Below are 24,506 nucleotides of genomic sequence, written 5' to 3' on the forward strand. Positions count from 1 at the left end.
TCCACTGCCCCCAAACCACCTCTCCTGCTCCCAAGGGCTGGGGGCACCTTGCTCCCTGTGCAGCCTCTTCCTTCAAATGCTTCCCACAGAATTCCTGAACTCGGTGCTATCTCCCCAAAACCATCACACTACAGGTAGTTACAGCAAATATCAGTGGAACACAAGAGGAAGCAGTTTGGTTTTTAATCTCTTTATTGTAAATAAACGCTCATGGGGTATTTCTGCATAAACGCAAAGAATACACAACACACAGCACAGGTTTGCATACACTGCTTTTTTTTTCCTAAAAAGCTTAAAAAAATTATCATTAGAAAGCAGTAATGTAGCAAAATGGCAAGTAAACACGGACCATCCACCTCGCCATGCACGCCACGCAGAGATGCAGCTTGCGAGCGGCGCTCAGCGATGCAGCAGCAGCGAGGCGCAGCGCTGCCAGCACCCCGAGACCAGCACGGGGCAGGGCCACAGCCCTGCTGGCAGCAGAAATTGAACAGATTTTGCACGAGTGATGACATTTTTCTCAAAACCAGGACGTAACGCTGCTGTGACAGCAAGTGCCCAGAGCCCAGGGACGGCATTCACTGAGGCAGTGCTCACTGCCACCTCTGACACTGAACATGGATGGAGAAAGACAGGGAAATACAGAAAAATCACAGAATCACAGATCGAGTCTTGGTGCAACGCTCATGAAGCAGACAAGTCCACTTCCACACACCTACACTCAGCCCTTCGGGAGCTACTGGAGTGCTTTGGACAGGGCTTGGATCTGCTCAGCCGAACACAACGGCTCTGCTATGACCAACAGCATAAGCCCCTGCTAATCTTAAATTCATGTAAATTGTGCAATCTTTGTGTATTCTGGGGTATTTGCGTGAATAGTGCCAAGGAAATCAGGTGGTTTCAAGGAAATACCTGGCACCCACCCGGCCGTTTGGGCATGGGGAGAGGCATGCGCTTGCTGGCATCACCCGTACATGGTCTCCACAAAATTTTCCAATGCCCTGCTTTACAGACACACATATTTACACCTTTTACAAGTGCAAAAGCAGGAGGAGAAGCTATAATTAGGCTTTAAAGCACTGAGGCTCGCATCCTGACTCCTGCGGGTGGGTCTGGGAGGCTCCATCCTGATTTTTAGCAGTGATTTAAAAGTTGTGACTGCCAATGTATCAGCAGCTACATTCGTGAGTTCTGGCAGGTAAAGAGAGACATCTGTCTCGGTACACTCACTAGCCACTCACTGATACAAACAGAATTAACTCCTTATCACCGTGTGTTATGACAGTGTGTTGTGCGTGACGTCTCACAGTGTTTCCACGGGCTCCTCCCGTGCAGCAGGTTTGCAGGGACAGGCAGCCCGTCCCGGCACCACTTTGTGCGTTTATTACTGCAGAAAGGGGCAGAAAGCATCAGCGAGCACTGCTATGCTATGCAGGCTATAAACAAACCTCTTCCTTCATTATTTTTTCTCCCCCTTTCCCTCCTTCCCTTTTTTTCCGGTGTATTTCTAAGCACTGTAACCGTGGCCCTCTCTGTCTCAGCTTTAGAGAATTAAAGCTCAGGGAATGTTTAAAATAACTGGCTCTGAGCTCTCCAAATCCCCAGGTAAACCTCAGGCTTCAGGCTGCTGAGCTCTGTGGCAGCAAGGTCAGAGAAAATCTGCATTTCTGGGGCTCAGGTGGGGTGTGCCTGGCTTTATTTACGCCTTTACAATAAGCGGCCTGGGTCCCAGAGGTTGCTCACACAGATCCTGGAGTTACTGGAAGCAGCAGGTCCGTAACAGCCTCCTGCTTGTACCTAAACACTCGTTTCTTCACCTAACCTCAGGACTGCAAGCCTGGCAGTTCTGTCTTTGTTACAAAAGACAGCAGGAGTCAGAGAGCAGCAGGAGTGAGACAAATGGAGTTTGGCAAAACACAAGCCAAGGCTCGTGGGACAAAAACTGAACATTTGGGGGGTCACGTGCCCCCCAGCTCGGCAGGGTGCTCCAGCAACTGGCAGCCAGCGCCGCAGGAGTTGCACCATATCCTAGGTACTAAAAGAGCTTCAACCCTCTGAAAGGCAGCGTTAAACAGCAGTAACTTTCACAGCTTAATCGTGTGCAAGTTTAGAAATGTGTCGTGGGCCTAAAGCTTGGTACAAGGGACAACAAATAAAAAACCACGTGCTGCTTACAACCCTGCACGCATGGCCTCCTCCTCACCGCACCCACAGCCTTTGAAAACAACAGTAACTTGAGAAATAGGAAATGTTCTGCAGAATACTTACTCAACCTTGGTCTACAAAGCAAGCCCTGTGGATGCACTGCTCGTGTGCGAGCATGCAGGGACAAACATCCGAGCTTATTTTGAGAGGTTTTGGCTCAGGTAAAAGAAACGGGACATTAAATGTGGAATGCAGGAGCAAGACAGTGCAGGGCAGAGAGAGGATTTTCTGTTGCAAGAGAGAAAAGCATCCACAGAGCCCAGCAGAAAGTAGGACGGGGCGAGGCTTGCAGCAGGGGCAGCAGCACTGGCAGCTCGGCTGTTCACAGAGGGCAGCGGGCACTTCTGTCCCCCCATAGGGGGCTTCTCCCGGGATCAGCCGACCCCATGCACACCTCCTGCATTGCCACGTGCAAAAAAAAAATGTTCCCAAACCAAAGGAAGAGGCTCAGGTCTGGGGATTCAAATCAGCAGCCACAAAAGCAAAGTTAAAAGGGATTAGGCGTGCTGAGAACATCTTCCAATAAAAGCTACTTCAGCAAGTACAGAAATGTCCAGAAAACAGCTTCGTCCTCGCACACGCTGCAGATACTCACGGCATCCGACGGGAGGAGAGGTGCAGGGGATGACCCCGACCCCCGAGCAGCACGCACCTCTCCCAGCAGGCTCAGGGATGCGCTCGTTCCCGTGCACACACGCACATTAAAAGCGGTTTAAAAATCTTCGTGATAAAATCTCCCCAGTGTCACTGGTAGACGTTTCGGCATTCGGAAGGACAGGACACAGAGGCTGCGAAGCACATGAGCGAGGACACTGCTGGCCGGAGTGCCCAGGGCTCACTGTGCTCCCCGCGGTGCCGCCGGCTCCAGGCTCCCCGTGCTCCTCCCGGCTGCCTTCGAGGTGAAGCCACTGGCCTCTACATGGCTAAATCAGCCATCCTCTGTGAATAAGAGAGAAGTGATAGGGGTTATCACACGGCTAAAGCAGGGCATGGTAAATCCTGGGACAGAGCCCAGGATGGACACAGGCAGCAGTCTGACAGCCCCACACAGCTCTGCTACCTGGCAGATCTACCCAAAGCAATAACGAAGCCACTTGGTACTGGAGGTTACTCGGTTTTATTCACCTTCCCCACAGGAAATTACACTTCCAGGACAGATGTAAGAAACATTACAGTAGTAACTTTGCATATTAGCCACGATAAATACTTCTAGTTCTGATAAAATGCCTTCCACTGCCTCCCTGAGGGTCGGAGAGCAGACGAGAGCACACTCGTGTCAGTACAAGTGAGGTGGATACGTACACACACACAAGCACGTAGATTAAAACCTGGCAGCCAGGATGGCCTAAAGCAGCTGCTGCTCACTCCATGGCTTGGAGCAAAGCAAATGATCTCAAGGGAGCTGAGACACAACGCTCAGTGCCCGCTCTGCTCGGCTGCAGCGTTTTTGGAGGCTGCAATGGATGTGCCAGCCAGGCCGGGCAGTTTGTCTTGTAACCCAACCAGCGCTGTTTTGCAATAAGGAAACAGCACAGCTGTCACGCTGACAATTAACAATAAGCATCAGCAGTTTGATCCAGCATTCAGGAAACTCAGACCCCACATTCTTTCCATTTGCAATTGGAAAAAAAAATAAAAATCTGAACAGCTTTCCTGACAGCAACACCCAAACCCATCCTCAGATAAGAGTTAATTCACAAGAACTGCTCACATGCTGTTTTCTCAAGCAAAACACCAAGATAAAGACGGAATTTGTACAGGAATCAAGGAAGTTGGACCAAGCTCCCTTCCAAGGAATCTTTTTTTTCTTCTTTTTAACAAAGGGAAAACAAACACTTTAAGCACAGAGCTAGAAAAGTAATTGTTCAAAGCTGGCATATACATTCATTTTCTAAACACAGCTCCTTTCGGTTCAGAGTATAAAGGCAAAGCTGAGCGGGTCGGTAAGGCTCGACTTTTGGCCTGTAGGCATTTTTCTCTTATTTGATTCTAAATTAATGCTACTCAGCATAGGAACAACCTGATGACTTATCAGATTTATTGCCGGCTCCCCCCACCCAGGTTCTTCCTGCTTTTCCCCCAGTCTTCACCATTAACTCTGAAGCCTGTGGAGGCAGGCAGGGTCAGGAGGAAGGCCCCAGAGCTCGCATCGTGACCCGCTGGGCAATTCCGGGGAAAGCCCCGGCACCGTGCAAGGCGCTACCCCAACACCCGAGCTGACGTTTTGTGCGCTTCTGCAGCTTTGGCAGGACAGTCCTGCTGCTTCATCATAAAAACAGCTCCTCTGCAGCATGATTAAGGATGCCATAAAGCCAGGGAACAGGAAAGATACATCTAAGATCAATCGTCAGATCAAAATTGGCCCTTTTTATCCCAAGAAATGCATACAGTTACTGGCTGTGCAGAAAGGCCGGGGAGTATCATTGAAGAACAGTTGGAAGAGCTTCACTTTGAGGATAAAGTGCAAAATCTGACTTCTGGCAAAACCAAAATCTGTTCATCCAAATCTCCAATTACATTCCAGCAGGAGTACTGAGACGTGGAGGAACACCACCCGGGCAGAAACCTTTCTCCCTCCGTTTCAGCAGAAGCTGTGCCTGGGTTCCCCCAGCCTCCAGGCAAAACCCAGGCACAATCTCCCAGCCAAACCTTAATCTTCTTTTCTTGATTCGCCAGGAAATGGGACTGGCTACCACTTTACTTTCTTTACACTAAACTCAGTTCTTCTCTGAATTTGAAGGCAACGCACCAGCAGCCAAGAGGATTTGCTGGCAGCCCCAGAGCAGCAACACCCAACACCCTCCTTTGCGGCAGCGTGGGTGCAAAGCCCAAAGCTTCCCAGGGCCACAACGTTTCCAAGGACAAGTAAAAGCAGGCTGGAGCTCGGGGGGCATCCTGAGCACACGGGGAGCAGCGTGGCACTGTGCAGGAAAGCCACGCACGGCACCTGCCCAGAGCCATCCCACGGGGAAACAGCACGCTGTACAGTCAGGTCCACAAAAATAAACGACGACAAACTTCTACAAGACAGAAACATCAACGCTGCACGTCCTGCATGGAGAGAAGCATCTGCTAAGCCCAGTGAGGGGTCGCGCCAGGGGACGGCCTCGAGGCCAGCGGGGCGAGGGCACCCCCAGCAGCAGCAGAGGTCTCCTCCGCCCGCCTCACTCAGAGGCCGAGAGCGAGCCTGGGGTCTCCTGGGTGATGCTGGCTGCTGGCTCCCTGGAGAGGGGCGACAGACAAGAGAACGTCCTCCCGTTGTGGTGGGAGAGAAGCCAGCCCTGCCCTGCTCATCCCAAAGGTGCCCCTGCGGGGCCGTGACAGTGAGGAGGCGGTGGCGATGCCACCAGCACAGCGAGGCTCGTTCACGAAGCTGCTTTCCAAGCGTGCTCCCCATGGCACAAACCAGAGCCCCCTTGCCATGCAGCTCACTTTGAGACGCAGGCATGCAGCACCAGATGCCTCCTGCGAGGCCCCGTTATGGCAGCACCCCAAGGCTGACAGAGGGGACGGGACATGGACGGGACTTGGGGTGCTCAGGGCAAATTCCAGCTCTGGGGCCATGCACGTGCACCAGCGGGAGCCCTGCAGAGCAGTGGTTCCCCCTCCACAAGGGATTTTTACACAGCCAGACCTCCTGCCCCGAGCAGCCGCCTTTCCCCAAAGCTCTTTCCATGCACCTCGAGTCCAGAGGCCTACCCGCTAACCACAACACGCAAGCTCTTGTCAGCGGTACTCACAGGCAAGCACTTCCCACTGGAGGCTGCAAAGGAAAAAGAAACAGCACAGGAGAGCTCGTAGTACATTTTCAAGATGGTTCGGGAGCAATGGGAACAGCACCGAAGCCGGTGAGGAATGAAGTGAAGCAACCCGAGGGGCTCAGGGCAGGGAGGGCGCCGCGGCCTGGTGGGACAGCCGCTGCCACAAGCCATGCACGCCGCCTGCAAGCCATGGACTTGCCCACTTCTGCCTCCCCTGAGCCACAAATGCTGGACACAGGCTCTGCACCGACCCCTCCTGCAGTCTGGGGCCAGGAACTGACACATGGGGCTGACAACAAGCGGGGCCAGCAGCTGTCCTGCTGCAAGGAGCTGCACCGAGGGGAACCCAGCCAGGAGCCCCTGTGCCTCCTCTGCCTCATGTGAGGGGAGGCAGCATGCAGCCTGTTCTGCCTCCCAGGCACACAAAGACTCCTAACTTAGCAAAGAGAGACAACTTCTAATGAGCAAAGAAGCAAACAGGGCTTCACATGCAATCTCAATGAGGTCCTACGTGCTAGGCCCAGGAGCTGGACTCGATGATCCTCGTGGCTCCCTTCCAGCTCGGGATATTCTGCAACTCCATCATTCTTTCAAGCCAAAAGCAATGCCAGCTGCCAAAAACCAAGCAGCCCCCAAACACCAGAAGCCCAAACTTTGCTTAACCACCTACTGATGGGATCTGTAGGAAAATGGGCTCCATCACCATGAACACAAAGCCTTCCCAACCTGCTGTGCTATAGCTAGAGCAACGCTCGGCTGTCACTGTTAAACCCTACCAAACCTGGACAGAAAACTCTTCATCTGTAGCTCTTCCCAGACAAGTTCTTGCTGGAAAGCAAGATGCTACCCAGAACCAACCACCCTACAAAACCCCTGTGGTGCTGACAGGAACTTGCCTGCATGGAGCCTGATTTTGTAACCCTCTGGCACCACAACTCTAGTTTTGTGGGGTGATTTATTATCATTATTATTTTAAACGGGGTACCTAATCCAGCATGATTTTTGAGGGGAATCAGTGGCAGCATCCCAGACCCCAGCAGGGGATTCCAGCCAGGGCCAGCACCACGGCGGGGTGACAGCGGTGGCACTGAGGGTGGCCGGGGAGGGGTAGCAGAGGCAAGGTACCACCTGGACAGAGGCTGGCAGCCGTGGCCGACCAGATCCACCTCGAGCTTCCAAGAAGGGGAAGGGCCCCAGCGGGTCGGGGGGCTTGCTCCCAACGCTGTGATGCCGCGGGCGCTGCTCTGTGTCCGCGCTGGCCCGCGGGGTGAGGCTGCTCCTTCTCATCCTCGCCGGGCTTTGGCTGGCGGGGAGGTTGTTCTGAGCAGAGACAGAGGATGTTGCGAGGCATGGAAAAGTGGAAGCAGAGTTTACAACCACATCACGCACCTGCAGGCACCTGAGAGCCTCCAGCCACTGCCACAAGCAGACAGTGGCCAAACAGCGCCGGGCACACGGTAGGAAACGACCTCTTTGTCGGCTGGTCAAGCCCAAAGTCTGCTAGCAGTCTGCTTTTTCAGCAGTTTTACTTCTCTCTGGGATTCTTTATTTTTTGCTTACTTATTTTTACCATCAACTTCAGTTAAAAAAAATCAAGTAGAGAACTTCCCTTATTTGTACTTCTGGCCTTGAAGCAGCTGCGCTCCCAAGTAAGCACAAACCACCAGGAACAGCCTGCGGCTCCTCAGAGCAAGCATCAATGACTGCAACGCAGGAATCACACAGAAGTAGCTAAGCAATAAATGCCTGACGAGGCACCACCAGAATGGGACCACAAAAATCTCACTGAACATCCTCATTTTGCATTTGGCATCTTAGCTCTGCAAGCCCTCCAACTAGAGACGCATTTTCCAGGTTTTCCACCTATTGTTTAGGATTCCCTCAGCATACAGGAGCTCCTGACTCTGCCCTTTTTATGCCAGGACACAAAAATAACTGTATTTGAGGCAACTGGCAAATACCTTTTCACCTTTAGAGATCTTTATAACACCTCCTACAACAAGAGGCAGCAAAAAGCCTAAATGCACCAAAAGAACGCAAAACGCGATCAATTAAATCAGATCTACTCATAGCAGTGAGCTGGTTTGTGGTGTTTAACCAGGAAGCCCAATTGTAAGTAATTCTTAAATTTCATTCCCTGACACCTGCGCGTGCTCCAAACTCAGTCCCTCTGCAAAACAAAACCATGCCTGCAAAAGTGAGCACCGAAAGCAGCAACTCCACAGATTTGGCACATATCTGGGGGCTCTGCTGAGCCAGGCAGATGGACGAACAGTTGCCCGAGTCACTGCAAAGGCAGGGCTTCCTCAACAAAACCAGCTACTGACTGGGCTGGAAGCACTGCACGTTCCCGCTGCTGCTGCAAGAAGATCCACAGAGTATGGGAGGTAGCACGGACCTCAGCTTTGGACACACGTACAAGGTTAGCAGCAGCACAGCTGTAACCTGCACGGGAACCCTGTACAATGCAGTGAGATCTGCAGAGTTGAGGCAAAGAAAGATCCCCACATCTCTCAGCAAACCACAAACATCGCAAACCGAGGGATGAATCCTGTGCTTCCCACCGGCATGCAGAGCAGCAACCCTGTCCTGGGGGCTGCCAACCCCACCAAAAGCCACCCCAAGGCACCAGCCCAGCCTCTGTGCCCAGCCTGACGCCGCCTGTGACTCTCTGAAGGCAACAAAGCTGACAAAGACAGCAAGAGGAACTCATTTCAAATACTCTGACATGTCTTTTGGGAATTACCACAATCAACACAAACAGACGTCAACAGACACTTCATTAAAAACTGAGAACAAGACCTGGAAATTAAAAAGTACATCCTGACCACACTGACTTCAGCTTCTCTGTTCTGCTCCCTAGCACAATTCTTACAAATATCTCCCTCTCATTTGGGAAGCACGTGCAATTCTACCAACCATTAGTCCTACTTCTGGGGGCTATTTCTGAAGAAAGTCTTTCTGGTCACTGAAAGCAGCCAGTCACTTCCAGCAGGTATTTAAGAACCTTAAGAGTTTAAGAAGTTATTGTCTCACTTTAGTTGTATTCAGAGAAGGCAAGTGTTTGGTGACTGCCTGAACCAAAAGCCAAAATTCTGCACCAGGACTTACTGAGTTCAGAGAAGGTTTGTCGCGGTGGGTGTTCACTGCTTCCACGTTCAGGTTAATTGTCTCCACTTTACAACCTTTGCCAAAAAGAGAAGTTTACATGAGGAACTGTAATTTATTTTGTACTCTATTTTTTAAAATGTATTAAAAAGAGCATGTCAAGTGAGCCGAAGTAAGCTTGTCACTTGTTTAAAAAAACAAAACAAAACATCAGCCAAAAACTCGTAAACATTTCATTCCAAATTAACCGAGAATTTACACTTAAATCACTCTCTGGCTTTGACCTTCACTGTGAAAGCACAGCGACACCTTGCAGGCAGCCACATGTCAAGCGAACTCCAGGCTTATCCAGCAAAGCTGCTTTTAACTCACTGCACCCAGAGGCAAATCCCGGCGTGAGGGACAAACAGGCTTCTTCATCGACAAATAAAGCCCAGAGACAGTTGTAATTCATTGAAGAGAGAAGCCGTGGGAGACCACTTGTGTCCTCACATGGATAAACAAAACCCCAAATCCATCCACCCCCCTTCCCTTGGCCCCCCCAAACCTCCCACTCCTCAGTGCCTTTTTGTGTTCAGAACACCACCAGAAGCACTGAGAGCCCGTCCTGCTGATTGTGCATACAGACAGCGCCATCAGAGTCATATAAACCAGGGAAAAATAATAATAATAATAATAAATAAATAAAGCTGAAGGAAAAAAGAAAAAAAAATATCAGGAGGCACGTACCGTATGCAACCGGGGTGAGCTTGAGGATGGTGTGCAGGGGGCATCGCAGGTAAGGCAGCTCATCTGCGAGAGAGGCAGGCGTCAGCCGCGCACCTTATCCCCTTTTCTTTCCACTAACAACTATTTCAGTGCAGCCACCCGGCCGCCGAGCAGTGGACACTGCCATCCAGAGGAGCCTGCCCCAACAGCAGCGCAGAGAAACGCCTGGCAGAGCACAGCTCTGGCCTGCATCACAGAGCGGGGGCACGCTCCCTCCGCTCCCCCAGCCAGCAGCAGCCTCGAGCAACGCCTCCATTTCTTAGGGGCTGGGGTTTCGGCTGCTTGATCGTTTTCTTGCTTTGAATCATGTTAAATAGTACTTTTTTCCCCCCACTATTTATATCTCCAAGCCAATTGGTACGTTTCACCATTTGCAAAGCAAGGATGAGCAGTGCTGAGAGTTTTGCACTGAATTTTACAGGTTCACTGAGTTTTAACAGAAAACCTTGTCTCCAGCACACCATGCGCTGGATCAGCACCACTCAGAGGTGCAGGACCAGAGGCAAGGCCTCACAGACTACTGATGTACCAGCAAACTGTGTCCTTATATGAAAAATTAATCCCATTGAGATTTTGGGAAGGCGGCTGGTTGAAAAAGCTGCAGAAACAAGGGCTGAGCAGAAAAGCAGGCATCAAAAGGACAGCTTTCTGCCGCTGCACCCATTGCAACCAGAGGTTCCTGCAAAGCCCTGCTGAAATGCAACAGTTAAAGCATTTCACAAGTGTTTTTATTTCCTTTTTAAGCAACTCCTCTGCTGTAAAAATCAAAACAGCAATTACAAGCCACCCTCCCAAAAACTCGGAGAAGGAAGCAGAAATAGAAGCCAGCCCCTAACAGCACGCGCTTATTTTTGTACCTGCGCTCTTGTCAAGAAAATAAGCCAAGAGGCACCTCATAACTGCCTGGTGGCAGATAACGAGGACGTTGCCTTGACGTTCCAGCTCCATAATTACCGGCTCCAGGCGCTGAACCAAGTCCTGGTAGGACTGAAAAAACAAAACAGGAGTTTTGCAAGGGGTTTTATAAACAGACACTGAAAGCAGAAGTAGCAATTAGCACGGCTTCGCGTTTAGGAAAATATCAGTTAAAACAAACTGCAGAAGTGATCCAGTAAATACAGGGAGGAAAAAAAAGGAAACAGCACGAGGTGAAATGGATGTCAGCAACCCTCAGGTTACTGGGAGATTCAGATTACCGGTAACTCCATTAAAATAAAATAAAAAAGAAAAGTAAATGATACATTTAACTAAGGTTGTGGACAAAAACCGAGCACCGAGGGACTCGAGCGGCCCCATTAGTACAGCATCATCAGCACAGCGCTGTAACACACCAAAATACCTCTCCTCTACAGGAGATCTAGGGATCCGTGGTTTCAATTTCTAACACAAACAGCGGGGACAGAACGCTGAAACTAAGCAAAGCCCTTCACACATCAGGTATCTGTTGGGCACACACTGTAGCTCATTGTTTTTCCTAAGTGCTTTCACCTCTCCTCCAGGATAGCGATAAAGGTATTTTTCTTGATCCCTCAAGGCAAACTCGTCGGGATACTTGGCTTCAATTTCTGCGTAGGTCATTTCTTCACACACCCCCTGGAGGAAGCAGAACTTGTTACAACACAGCTCGTTTCAACAGAAGTACAGCAAAACAAAGCATAAAAACATGCACAAATAGCATGGGACCGGTATCAGAAATCCTGTTTTGGGATGAGAATTTCAGAATCAACAGCATGCTTGTGCATCACGGGTCCACAGTGGCTTAGAAATGACAAACCACATACACCTGATGTGCTTGCAGTATTGGCAAACATTGAAATCTCCAAACTCTGCTGAGTCCCAGAGCTGAGCAAGGCGGTTTCTGTCCCCCTGACCCCAGCACGAGGTGCAGAAAGGAGCAAGCAGCCCGAGAGCACAGCACCAGCAAATTCAGGGAGCTGGAAACGCCAAAGAAATCACCCAGCACAACTGGTAGATGTGCTGTAAATTATTACCACTCGTTTCCTCATTTTTAATTTGAGATAACATACTGATATTTCAGGGCCGTGGGCTTTGTTTTTATTGCAAATTGTTTGCAAAGGATGAAAATGAGCGTTCAGTTCCACAGCAACAATCTTGCAATTTCTTTTGCCTGAAAGAACTGGAGTGGGAGTGTTAACCTTTGTCCACCCAGGACAGCTTTACAGCCAGGGCCACGGAGGCGTGGGATGTTCGGTGCTGTTCTGTTTCTCAACACCAGCTGCTCTGCAGCGAGGTCTAACGCTTCCAGACATTTTCAGCCCTGCACCAGTGATCCTGAGCCTCCCGATAATGGCTTGAGTACATTATACAGAGCTGCAGCAGTATAATAGTGATAAACCCACTCTGTGGGTTTGTTTTTAACATCACTTTCCATCTGGGAAAGCTGAAGGCTGCTGGCAGCATTGAGCTCCCCCCATGCCCTCACTCACGGCATCGATCTCGTTGAGGATCTTCCACTGCTCGTACGTCACCCCCAGCGACTCGGCCGTCTGGATCGTCCTCTTCAGCTGGCTCGTCCAAACCTTCAGGTCGACGATTTCCTGCTCCTCGATGAACTTCTTCAGAGCCTGGGCAAACTGGAAAAGGCCAGGGGAGGTTAGCAGAGCGCAGGAGGCATCGTTTCGGGGCCCGCCGACCCCTCCGACAAGATCCAGCGCCGCGGGGCCGTACCTGCGCAGAGCCAGGTGCCAGGCTCGGACCGTGCTCGCACGACACTTTAAACAAACAGCAATCCGGCTGGTGCCAAAAAACGTACCTGCTTCCCTCGTGGTGACAGACCAGAATCCCCACCAATCTTGCCAACAAGATTATATTCACTCTCACCGTGTCGGCAAAGGTAGATGGTACGCGGCTGGACATGAATGTTCATTAGGTAATAGACGATTTTACTCTGGATGTAATCCTGGACTCTGTTTACTAGGAACCGCTGTCCCACATTGATCACTTTAATGAAGGAAAGATCTCTGGAGTCAACATAAAATAAGAACACCCACACGACTGGTTTTAAAAATGACACACGTGCATCTGCGGGTGTAATCTAGCTATCTACCCTGTGCTAAAGGCATCAGCACTACCCCTGGGCTGCCTCAGCGGGCAGGAGGCACTGAGCTGCCGTGCTAAACAAGGAGCAGCGCTTTCAAATCATCCCTCGGGGCCCGAGGATATCACCTTCACGCGAGCAACCTCGCTTTGGGAGAGCAGAGGCTTCAGCACAAGCACTGCAGCACCTCGAGCCGGAGGACAAAAGCGACCAAGCAAAGCAGCTCACGCCTTCGTGCACCGGAGCGCGAGGACAAAACGCAGCCCGGGGCCTTGCTCCTTACTTGTCGTACTCGTCGGGATCCAGGGGCTGGTAGGTGACCTTGTAGCACTCGATCCTCTTCAGGAAATCATCCATCACGTTCTCCCTGTTTCTCTCCGGGTAGTCAGGGCTGGAAACTTTCACCTCCTGGCCAACAGACAATGCCACTCCGTGAAAAGTCAAGCAAACTCGACACGGAGCAGAAGCGCTGCTGAATAACGTTATTCTTCTCTTCTGAAACAAGTAAACATTGTCTCAGGCCGCCCTGTGGAAAAACCTGCTCCTGGCAAGGCAACAAAAGGCGATTCTGGAGGCACGCTGCAGCGCCTGGCCCCGCTACAAACACAGCTGGCTCGCCAGCCACCCGGCCCCGCGAGCCGCTCGCTGCCTGCCCCCCCCTGACAATAACGCCACACTCAAGGTCAAACATTTCTCAGCTCCCTTGGATTTCCGGGCTCAAGAACTGCACCTTAAGTTTCCGCCAGCCCACAAACCGTAACTGCTCATTTGCGAGGTGGGAGGCAGGAACCCAGACCGCCAGCGTTTTTAGGCACCAGCCCTCCCCGCGCTTCCCACGGGCCGCAGCGGCGAGGTGACAACCGCAGGGCTTTGGCCTGTGGCTGCCCTCCAAGGGAGGCACCGGCTGCCCAGCCACAAGCAGAGGCGGAGGGGATGTTCGCAAGCTGCCAGCCCAAATGGGACCCAGAGCTCCCTGGTGCTGGGCACACCCCTCGTGCCGACAACCTGCCGGTGTTCCCGTAAGGCACCGGTGACCTTGCACCGATCTGCTGCGAGCACAGGGAGCAGGGCCTGGACGAGCTGCACGCACCAGGATGTTGGCAGCGATCACCTCCGGGTCGTCACAGACGGACTCCACGAAGAACACCTGTGAGGGAGGCGATGAGAGATGTGGCTCCGAGAACCGGGAGCTCTGTCCCGAACCGGTATCGCCCGAGGGAGCGGGAGCGGCTCCGGTACAGCGGTTCCAGTTACCTTGAAAGCGTTTTCTTTAGCAAAATTTAAGATCAGGTCCCGTCTTTCTCGAGTTGTGTTGGTCGCATCAAACACCTGGGGAAAATAAATGGCAATGAGCAAGTTTATCTACAGCTTTGAAACCAGCCCCAAACGAGCCAGGATTACAGCAGGGTTCCCAAATGCCCTGGGCAGCTCCGAACAGCACAGACATAAACCCCCAAAGAGCGTTTAGCTGAGAAGAGCCTTACAGCGATCTGCCCGCACTCCTCCAGGAGGTAAGCCTTCACATCTTGCAGAGCCACCAAGGCACAGCGCCTGCAGGAGAGAAACACGTGCTGCCACAGCAGATGTACAGCACCCAGATTTCGGCTCCTCTGAATCACCGCTCTGGCACCGATATGGGGAGAGATCCAAACCCCTCTCTCCCTGCGTGGGGCTCGCAGCCCTGCTGCCTCCTGAGCCCCTGGGGCTCTGCAGAGCTGAGTCCTGTTTAAATCCTCATCCTCCTATGCCCACATCCCTGCTCTAGGAATGCTCCTGTCGCTCCCTCTGCCAGCCGAGGCTCCCCGCAGAGCCCAAGCCGTGGCTGCCCTCAGGAGGCCAGCTCCCACCAGAGACCCTGAGGGCACAAATCTACGCCTGGTGAGACCACAGGGGATTTGTACCCAGAATTTCATGCACCTCTGGGCACCCAGAGCATTACATTTAATGCACCTCTGGGTGTTCAGAGCCCGTTCTTCGTGTCTGCCTATTTTTCCTGAAGTCGGTGGCAAAATTCCCCCAAGGAGACCCTTCGGCAGGAGCCCTGCACGGGCTGCTCTGCCTCCCGGCACGATTTCGTGGGCACTGACCGCTCCTTCGTGCACGCACACGGGCTGCCGACACCTGACAATAACCAGACCCGCGCAGAGCCCCGACTTACTTGCGGATCTCCATGGCCTCCTTGTTATCGTGCCTGAAGAAGTCATAGGACTTGTAGGACTTCACTGCTTCCCGGCGGTACACCCCTAAATTAAACACTTCACACACACACAGGGCACACCGGTGAGGGCAGCAGCGCTCGGCCACCAGCCCCCAGCCCCCCCCCAAAGCCCCCCAAGCCCCTGACCTCGTGTGGGCACCCCGATCCAGTTGAGGTAGCGCGTCAGCTTCTTGGAGACGTAGGTCTTGCCGCGGGCGGGCAGCCCGATCATCACGATGAGGGTGGGCGAGTTGGTCATGTAGGACGCCCAGGCTGCGGGGACGGCAGGGGGGCAGCGCATCAGCGGGGGGGCTCGGTGCACCGACAGACAGACGGACAGATGGATGGACCCTTGCAGGACACCCAGCGGCCGTGCCCCCACTGCTAACACCACCACCGGCAGCCCAGGAGGCGATGAGCGGGGCTGCACCTGCCCGCGGCACCGAGGGGACACCGGCACCAAGCCATGGGGCTGCGGCTGGCACCGGGGGGCTGCGGCCAGGGACACACGGTGGGGGGCAGGGGCTTTTTTCCCTTTTCCTTTTTTCCCCCATTTCCCTCTTTTTTTCCCTTCTCTTCTTTTTTTTCCCCTTTTATCCTTTCTTTTTTTTTTTTCTTTTTTCTCCCGTTTTTCTCCCATTTCCTTTTTTTTTTTTTTGCATTTTTCTCCGTTTCCCCCCCATTTTCCCTTTTTTTCATTTTTTCCCGGTTTTTTTATTTTTTACCCCTTTTTCCATTTTTTTCCCCCCTCCCTTTTTTTCCCTTTTCCCCCCTTTTTTCCCCTTTCCCCCCGCACTCACAGCACTGTTTCTCCCCGCCGCGCAGGGCCCCGCTGCTGCCCCGCACGGTGCCGCCCGCCCGCGCTGCCGCCATGGCCCCGCCGCGCGCTGCATGCAAATGAGATGCAAATGACCCCCACACCGCGCGCTGCCGAGCGGGCGGTGCGAAGGCGCCCCGCGTGACGTCACAAAGGGGGGCGTGCCCGCCGAGCGGACCAAACCGAGGCTCGGCGGTCGCGCGCGCGCCCTCCTCCCCCCGCCCCCCCTCCGTCCCCGCCCGCCCCGCGATGGCGGCGCCCTGATTGGCCGCAGCCCCGCGCGGGGCCGGGTGCCGGCATCGCCCCGCGGCCAATGACGGGGCGCGGAGGGAGATCTCGCGAGAGCGGGCGGGGGGAACGGGCCGGAAGCGGAAGCGGCGGCCAGTCGGGGCGGCGGAGGCGGCGGCAGCGCGGGGCGGCCCCGCGCACGATGCTGCGGCTGCGCTGCAAGGCCCGGGGCGGCAGCCAGCCGCTGCCCGGCCTCACCGCCCACTCCCGCCTCCGCGACATGCAGGCCGCTCTCGCCGCCCTCACCGGCGTCCCCGCCCCGGCCCAGCGCCTCCTCCTCGGCTTCCCCCCGCGGAGCCTCGACCTCAGCGACGGCGAGCGGCGGCTGGGAGACCTCGGCATCCACTCGGGTGAGGGCGGCGGCGCCTCGGCTCCGCGGGCATGGCCGAGCTGCTGCCGGGCCGGGCCGGGCTCTCCTCTTCCTTCGGGGCAGCTCTGCGGGGCCGGGGAAGGCGGGGGGCGGGCTGTGGCCGAGGTGCCTTCGGAGGGGACGAGGCAAGAGAGCGCGGTGACGGGCTGCTTGGGTCCCCCCCTGTCCCTTGGGGTCCCCCCCCCGGCAGCATGGTTAGCTCCCACCCCCGTGTCCCTCTCAACTCCCCTCTCTCCTGACAGGGGACACGCTCATCGTCGAGGAGGATCCATCCAAGCCCGGCGCTGACCCACCTGCAGTTGCGAAAAGACCCATGGCCAACTCGGTCAGGGAAGCGGTGCCGGTGCTGGCGCGGAGGGTGGTGCCGGCAGATAACTCCTGTCTGTTCACCAGCGTGTACTATGTGGTGGAGGGGGGCGTGTACGACCCCGGCTGTGCTCCAGAGATGCGCAGCCTGATAGCGCAGATAGTAGCGAGCGATCCCGAGTCTTACTGTGAGGCCGTGCTAGGGAAAACCAACAGGGAGTACTGCGACTGGATCCGGAGAGAAGAAACCTGGGGAGGAGCCATCGAAGTGTCCATTTTATCCAAGTTCTACCAGTGTGAAATCTGCGTGGTGGACACGCAGACCGTCCGAATCGACCGCTTTGGGGAAGATGCGGGTTACACCAAGCGGGTCCTGTTGATTTACGATGGGATTCACTACGACCCCCTTGAGCGTAGGATCCCCGACTCGGACGTTCCTCCCCAGACCATTTTCTCTACCACTGACGATGTTGTTCTTGCACAAGCCTTGGAGTTAGCAGATGAAGCCCGACGGAAGAGGCAGTTTACTGATGTGAACCGCTTCACGCTGCGCTGCATGGTGTGCCAGAAGGGACTGACAGGACAAGTGGAAGCCAGAGAACACGCCAAGGAGACGGGACACACCAACTTCGGGGAAGTGTGACAGCTGCATGAGGATGGGTACAGCTACTACCTCACTGATCCGGAATAAAATTCTGGATTTCCAGATAAGCTGTATGTAATCATAAAATTCCGTTCACAGAGCTTGAAAAGCGCATTAACTTAACGATGGCCGAGGTGCACAGGTTTGCTGTGGTTAGTGACTTTGCCAGCTGGTTTGAAATAGGTATCTTCTCGCATGCTAATTTATAGTACTCTGGCAGGTGGTATACACTGGCAGCTAAAACCTGATTCCTGAAATAATCTTTCCTTTGTGTGTCTGCTCTGAGCAGACATACAAAACCAGGCTTCAACACTAACATAACAACGTAGCCTCTCAGTTACAGAATTAATCTCTCTGCATTATGTTTTCAGGGTAATTAAATTGATCTAAGGGTTTGGGAAACATCTATCGGCATTGTTTATGCTAAAAAACAGACTCTGCACATACAAGCAGACCTCATGGGGGAAACTGCTCACCTTGTGCACAGTTTTTAGTGGAAAGAACATCTCCAAAGCTGCCCTATACTAAGGTACCATCAGAAATAGAATGTATTGTTTGTGTGAAGTCATGGCTTTAGAGAGAGAAATGGCCTTTAAGCTTTAAGGTAGCCTTCTTAAAATTAACGAGTAGTTGGTAAAGTGTTGAATAAACTTATTAATCCTCCATAGGTAGTTTTTAGTTGCTTGAAAAATAACTATCAACCCCTTGGTGTTTACACTGCATCGGAACATAGGCATGTTTCTTGAAATTCTTGGATTCTTCTTTATAATATCTCAACTTCTGGCAAGAGGGCAATAGAGTAGCTAGGGAAGTAACTTAATTTGCATCTGTTACATACATTCAAACAGATTTGGCTTGGGTGTAGCTGATCTCACGGCCACAGTGTTACTGAGCTGTAGCAGATTCCAAATACTGTAAATTAGCACTTTAAGGTATGGTTCTCATTCTTTCCAGGTAAGACGTTTTGCCCTTTTTACAAGGGCAGAGTGCTAATCCAGAAGGGAGGCTCAAGGTTTCCTCATCTGCATTCTGCCTTAATGCATTTGATTTGTCACTGATGACTGTTCAGCAGCAAGACTTTAATTCTGATAATGAAGGGTGCAGTTTAATTGCCAGAACAAAACAAGCTGGGTAAACTGCCCTACTTCTCGTACTACTCAGAATCAGGGAGGTTGGAATTGGTTTAATAAATCTTACCTCACAGGAAGGTTGTGAGGCTTAACAGTAAGTGCTTTGAGGCCTTTTAAAAGGTGCTGTAAAGGTGCATATTACTGAAAGGGATTTTCTTTTTAATGCCTGTAATACGTGCTTGTTTTTAATGAATTTTAAAGTACTCTCAGCCTTCTATTCTTTGCCACTCTGTTTTGAGTTCTCTCTCTTGCACTTCTCCAAATGGGGAGCAAAGAGGTTCGTTTTCATTTTGAGGCAGAAATAAGCCCACTTTCCTAATGGGATCAGCCTAGCTAGCTTTAAAGGCCTCTGTTGGGTAAGGCATCTAGCTAAACTCCTGGTGCAGCAAAAACTTACTTTCTGCAGGAAGCGTGTTCCACTGAAGTTCTTGGCTGAGGTTGAAATACCTTAAAATACCGAAGGGGTCTTACTGAAAATGGAACATAATTATGTAAGTGCTTTGCTAAAGCAAATCATGAATAATTAAGGATTAATTGCCAAAAGCACTGAGGACCAAGTTTCTTTTCAATTCAGTATTAAAGTAGATATTCACACTATTGGGAGTTCCCAACAGAAAACCACTTAGCTTCCAGTGTTAAACCCCACTTTGCTTTAGCCTATCATGAGGAAAAAAAAAAAAACAACAACCTGTAGAAGCTGATGCTTTTATGAACCTAAAGAAATAACCTGACAGTTCAAAGGAACTTGAAGATTACACTGTGTTAAAACTACTTGAGATGCAATGCTGTCTAGGAATGAGACCAAGAGACTATCAATCCTAAATCATGTTCTCAGCTTTCACACTGAAGAGGTGAGGCGCCTTGGACAAGGAGCTGTTCCTCACCACTTGCCACCTGTAAAACGGACAGAATACCTACCTCAGAGAGGTGCACAAGGTGACTATCTTTGGGTGTCTTTGAAACAAAAGTGCTGTAGAAGTGGAAGTATTTATTGTCTGCCATGTTTGCAAATGTGTTGACGTTTGGGAGCAACATTTAGATTTTTTTAGCTTTGTATCTTGGATGGATTTCTGAAAGTGTGTAAAAACATTTTTTGGGATATTTCTCAGTTGCAGTATTTTTAAATTTAAACTTAGTTTTATTTAATCCAGAGTGTTTAGCTTTGCTTTATTGTATTTGCATAGCAAATCCACTAACAGAGTGCGAGTTCCATTTGAGGGCGATGTGTCAGTATCACTGCGTGGATGTTTTCCTTAGTTGCCTAGCCAATAAAATCTCTTTGGTTAAAAAAAACACCAACTGAACTGCTGTAATTCATCTGTGTAAGAGCTGATGCTGTTACAGGCTGACACACTGTTCTGAAGAACAAGTAACAAGGGGATAGTGGTGGAGTTGGCAAACCTTGTGTAGTTCTGAACTCTCCTGAACAGAACGCATTTAAAGGACAACTCCCCTTTTTAAAAAAAGATTGTGAAAGTTAGGGATTTCTTTAATATCTTTTAACCAACATTTACCTGTCCTTAACGGTACAGTTATGGAAGTGTCACAAAAGCAGCATCCTGGTACTAAAAGGATGGATTTCTAAACATCACTACTACATTGGCACTGATCAGTTATTAATTGTGCAGCCGGGTCTCAGTTACAGGTGTTTAAGAGCAGACGCCTTGTGGGGCACAGGTTCAGTCCAGAAAGCCTGCAAGACGTGGCTCTGTCCTTACTGTTACCACTTATTCCCATAAAAATTTAAAGCAAGCACTAATTTCCTTGCTGAATACTTCAGCACAAAGGTCAATAATTAAATGGGTCCTGGAAACAAATTTTTACTTTGGGGGTTGGTTTGCTGAAAGCTGGGTTAATAATGCTGTTTTGCTGGGCAATACAGGTGTGTTTTTTTTGCCTAAATAAAGAATTTCAGTTTCCTGCTGCTAGTCTGGCCCTTTCACCAGCACTAAATTCCTTCTTTAACTAAAGAGGAGCCTAACACACTCGAATCACGTGGCCTTTCACGAGCATTTTACATTGTATGAAGAGATGCACATCTCATGGTCCTAACAGCACTTTAAAAGCCTGGCCGAGCTGACACGTTTAGCAGACGTCGAGCAAGGACTTTCACTGACATTGGTAGCGCGTGTTCCCATTGCAGCAGCGAGCGGTGTGAGCAAATGTTCCTACAAATCTTACCGATGTAACCCAGTGGTACAACCTTCTGCTTTGTGTCATCAGTACAGATCATTGGGAATAACAGATTTCCTTAAACACGTACCCCGAACTGCAGAAATTGTTGATGCACCAATAAACGACTGATGCATGCGTACTTGTTTAGTGTAGTCTCTGTCTCAGTTCTTGAATTTTGTTTTTTTACCCTATTCTCTCCTGTTCACCAATGTATTTAAGGCCTTCACCCCTATATAATGCAGTCTTGGAGTAATTTACGTCTGCTTCCCCTATCTTGTTCCTTTTTTCCTTTGACACAGAGGCAGTCCCATCGGGAGGGACTCAGCCTCGCAGCCTGCTCAGGCCTTCTTCTCTTTCAACTTGTTCAACAACAGCATTGTTTTTAACAGTAAAACACTTCCTCTGTGTACCCTGTCAGGCATCAAGCAGAACAACTCCTGAAGGTTTTACATACCTCCCCAGTCATTCACGCAGTTACGTGTGTAAGTCATTAAACAAGAGTTCAGGAATTTTCTCTTTGTGACATTCCCGTGCATTTCATGGGAGCAATCGCCCAAAAGGCCAGCCACAGGAGGAAGTGGGCACTGCTCTGAATTCCCCAGGCGCTGCTGCCAGCAGGTGGGTTGCTGGCTGCCTGTGCGCCTCTGCAACTTGGATTCTAGAAGCAGCTCCTTTGCCGTGCCCTTAACAAGAACCAGTTCTTTATGTTTCTTTCAGGGAAAGGGAACAAATTCTGCTAAAGCAAACTAGAGGCATTTGGGAATGGATTTTTGTTGTAGACTTCAAGGGATATAACAGCATAGCACCAGGGAACAGAACAGTGTGGGTGCTGCCTGTTAGCCCAGGGAAACACGAGGGATGCTGCACATCCTCGGAGCTGACAGCACCTGACTGCCTCCCTTTTTCCTATTTCTTTCTTTGAGAGCAGAAATTACACACGGTTTGTGATAATGACCGCAATATTTTCGTATCAACTCGACAAGCACACAGCAGCAGAGAGAGAAACTGGATTCCTGAGTCCTGAGTAAAGTTACATAAAAAGGATGATTGGGGAGAGGAGGAAAGGGCCATCTCGTGATGTGGCACAGGAGCAGTTCCTCCATTCACATCTCCTCGTGTGCACCCACAGCAGGGTTTGCTCGTGGCGTTTTTGGAAGCGTGTCCCGTGTGCCCACCCCAGTTTTCGTAGCGACCTGTTCAGGACTATCACAGCACAGCAATGCTGATCGGCTGTGGGGTGACAAAGCCCTTGTCAAACTGCGCTCCCAGCCCAGGAACACAGCAGGCGTTGTTCTGACCGCCTGTGACCTGGGCAATGTCATTATTTGCTCTAGGATTGAGGAAGCAGGGCCGAGGGCACGGGCACAAACGAAGGAAACTTCTGATTCTTTGCAGAATGTCTCTGCTGACCACCTTTAGCGCAGAAACCCTGGTGCTGATGGATTTTGGGGATTTCAGACCTGGGTGCAGAGCTGATGAAGGCATCTGTCTTGGCTGCGCGGCCCAGCAGCCCTCCCCCTGGCAGGGAAACTCGTTAATAAGAGGAGCACGGAGTTTTCAGCTTGCTTTTTTGAAAATTACAGCTCTGTATCCTACAAATTAAACGTCTGCCTGTGCCTTGAACGCAGCTATGCCTCCAGCCTCAGACCTGCCGTCAGGTTTTGCTCCGCTCTGGACAGGGCAGAATAAAATGACTTTAAATTTGCGGAAATCAAGGTTGCTTTTTTACTTTTCCAAGTCTGAGCACCAGAATGGATTCTGTAATGACAGAATAGGGGAGTTCACAAAACCAGGTTGTCCAGGACCGCAGTGTCCCTGTCTATTATTTTTAATTAAAGCCTAGGGGAAGGTGCTGGGGAGCTGTATTACACAGCAAGCCCTGGCTCCTGGTTTCTCAGGTAGTTGGTGCTAACCAAGCTGCGGAAACAGACCCAGACCGCCTCGGCTCTCTGCCCCTCTCCTGTAAGATGGGGATGATAAGCAGGGCTCCTTGCTTGGTGGGGATGATAAACAGGGCTCCCTGCTCGGTTCACAGCCTCACCAAGGCGCAGTTACTGCTCCGCACTGCTGCGTAATACAAGCTATTGATCACCCAGGGTTATTCATAATTAATTTATCAGCATCCACGGCACTGTACATACAGCTCGGTGTGAGGGAAGTGTTCAGCAGCCCTACACAGACACATGGACGTGGCTGTGCTCGCAGGGATCTTTGCGACGCCGTACGGATGCGCTTCCTTCAGTGCCAGGACTGAATCACGCCTGCCCTGTTGTTTATGCAGAGGGTGAGGCTCCAGGGGCCTGTCAGCATGCCAAAGTCCTTCCGTAGCCCTGCTGAGAGTTTTCTTTGCATCACTTGACTACTTGCATATGCCTCATACCACGTACGTGAACTCATGCTTTATTTTGGGTAGTAGCTATTTTTGTTTGTTGGAGGAAGAACACAGAGAGAGACCAGGTTCTTTCCGGGCATCCAGTTCAGAGAAGCTGAGCTTTCTCAGCAGCTCCAGGCTTCTCTGAATGGGTCAGGATGTTTTCCTTGATCTATATAGAGCCCACACAGCAGCTCCATATATCCTATTGCACAGGTTTAGGTCCCGGTGCTATCAGCATCACGCTCTCAGAACACACTTGCCCTGCCCTGGGGCGTTCCTTGCCCTCTGTATCCGTACACACAATACAGAAATATCTGGGTTTGATTTGCTCCCTTGTTACGAGCAGGCTCAGAACTAAGCACAACTTCACAAAACCATCACAAACCCGACCGCTTAAACCACCACATCACCGAGCACCACACCAGGTACCGCTTCCAGCGGCGTTTGGACTAAGCCTGGCAGCTGGCTCCACAACAACAACCCCTCAGTGCCCTGCTGCAGCTCTGGACACATCCACACACGTTCACACCTCTTACCTTTGCTGCAGGCCAGGGTGGGAGCACTGAGCAGAGCTGGCACGAGGCTCCCAGGAGCCCCCCATTTGCTGTGATTTGCCTTTTATCCCACCCGGCCCTTTTGTAACCGGGCACAGCTGCAGCTCGATGGGGCTGGTGGCAATCTCGGGGCTTCCTGGCTCATCGCTTTCCATCCATCCTACCGCAGCTTTAAATAACTGATGTTTCCACTTCCCTGTTCTGTGTAGCAGGGCACATGTTGTGACACGATATTTTTTTTTTAAAAATCACCAAAGCATGAAAATGTGAATGAATCTGGTGGCTGTATCAGACATGGGAGTTTGCTGCAGGGATCCTGCTTGAATATTTGTTTTTTTTTGGACTCTCTCTCACAACACCTTGCAAGGAAACATTTCCAGTAGGAGAGCTGGGGGTGAGCCTGCAGAGGGGCTCCACATCACTCTGCCCCTGCAACGGGGGAGCTGCAGGTCCGCAGCTGTCTGTGCGAGCTGAACATACCTGGGCTCCTCACCCCTCCTCTAACACGCAAATAAAGGGCACTGCTGAAGCTTTCCTTCCAAAATGGCTTTTTATCATGGCAAGCAGCAGCAGCAGGCAAATGTTGGGTTTCTGGGATAGCTTTGGTGATACATGAGTCTCCATCGGTTTGGGCAACAAATCTGCGCTTTTGGAGCTGTGAAGGAACCCCGAGCTGAGGGACCCAAACGAGGGAAGGGAATCAACCTGCTGCGAGGGAATGCATTCGGCAGCACCCAGCGCGGGATTTAATT

At 51.4% G+C, this 24,506-nt stretch overlaps 2 protein-coding genes across 8 annotated transcripts; one reads left to right on the top strand and one right to left on the bottom strand.

Annotated features, from left to right (window-relative positions):
• Positions 1–174: 174 nt before the first annotated feature.
• PFKFB2 (6-phosphofructo-2-kinase/fructose-2,6-biphosphatase 2) lies at positions 175–23,884 on the bottom strand. 7 transcript variants are annotated; one of them, XM_068660420.1, is made up of 16 exons: positions 23,737–23,884; positions 15,245–15,370; positions 15,059–15,155; positions 14,385–14,451; positions 14,155–14,229; positions 13,991–14,047; positions 13,184–13,395; positions 12,616–12,823; positions 12,290–12,436; positions 11,331–11,435; positions 10,700–10,829; positions 9,804–9,866; positions 9,078–9,151; positions 7,095–7,286; positions 5,946–5,968; positions 3,304–5,427 (listed from the first exon to the last, which is right to left on the bottom strand). In XM_068660420.1, the coding sequence occupies exons 2-16, from the start codon at positions 15,354–15,356 to the stop codon at positions 5,370–5,372; spliced, it is 1,620 nt and encodes a 539-aa protein (XP_068516521.1). In that variant the 5' UTR covers positions 15,357–15,370; positions 23,737–23,884; the 3' UTR covers positions 3,304–5,369. The 7 variants fall into 7 exon arrangements, with proteins under 7 accessions (XP_068516519.1, XP_068516524.1, XP_068516521.1 ...); XM_068660419.1 differs by lacking the exon at positions 23,737–23,884 and adding an exon at positions 15,898–16,053 and having other exon boundaries at positions 13,184–13,308; XM_068660422.1 differs by lacking the exon at positions 23,737–23,884 and adding an exon at positions 15,898–16,053 and having other exon boundaries at positions 5,905–5,968; positions 13,184–13,308.
• YOD1 (YOD1 deubiquitinase) lies at positions 16,263–20,965 on the top strand. The gene is made up of 2 exons (XM_068660434.1): positions 16,263–16,552; positions 16,815–20,965. The coding sequence occupies exons 1-2, from the start codon at positions 16,345–16,347 to the stop codon at positions 17,519–17,521; spliced, it is 915 nt and encodes a 304-aa protein (XP_068516535.1). The 5' UTR covers positions 16,263–16,344; the 3' UTR covers positions 17,522–20,965.
• Positions 23,885–24,506: the final 622 nt, after the last annotated feature.

Source organism: Anas acuta, chromosome 24 (assembly GCF_963932015.1).
Source record: "Anas acuta chromosome 24, bAnaAcu1.1, whole genome shotgun sequence".
Taxonomy (NCBI): domain Eukaryota; kingdom Metazoa; phylum Chordata; class Aves; order Anseriformes; family Anatidae; genus Anas; species Anas acuta.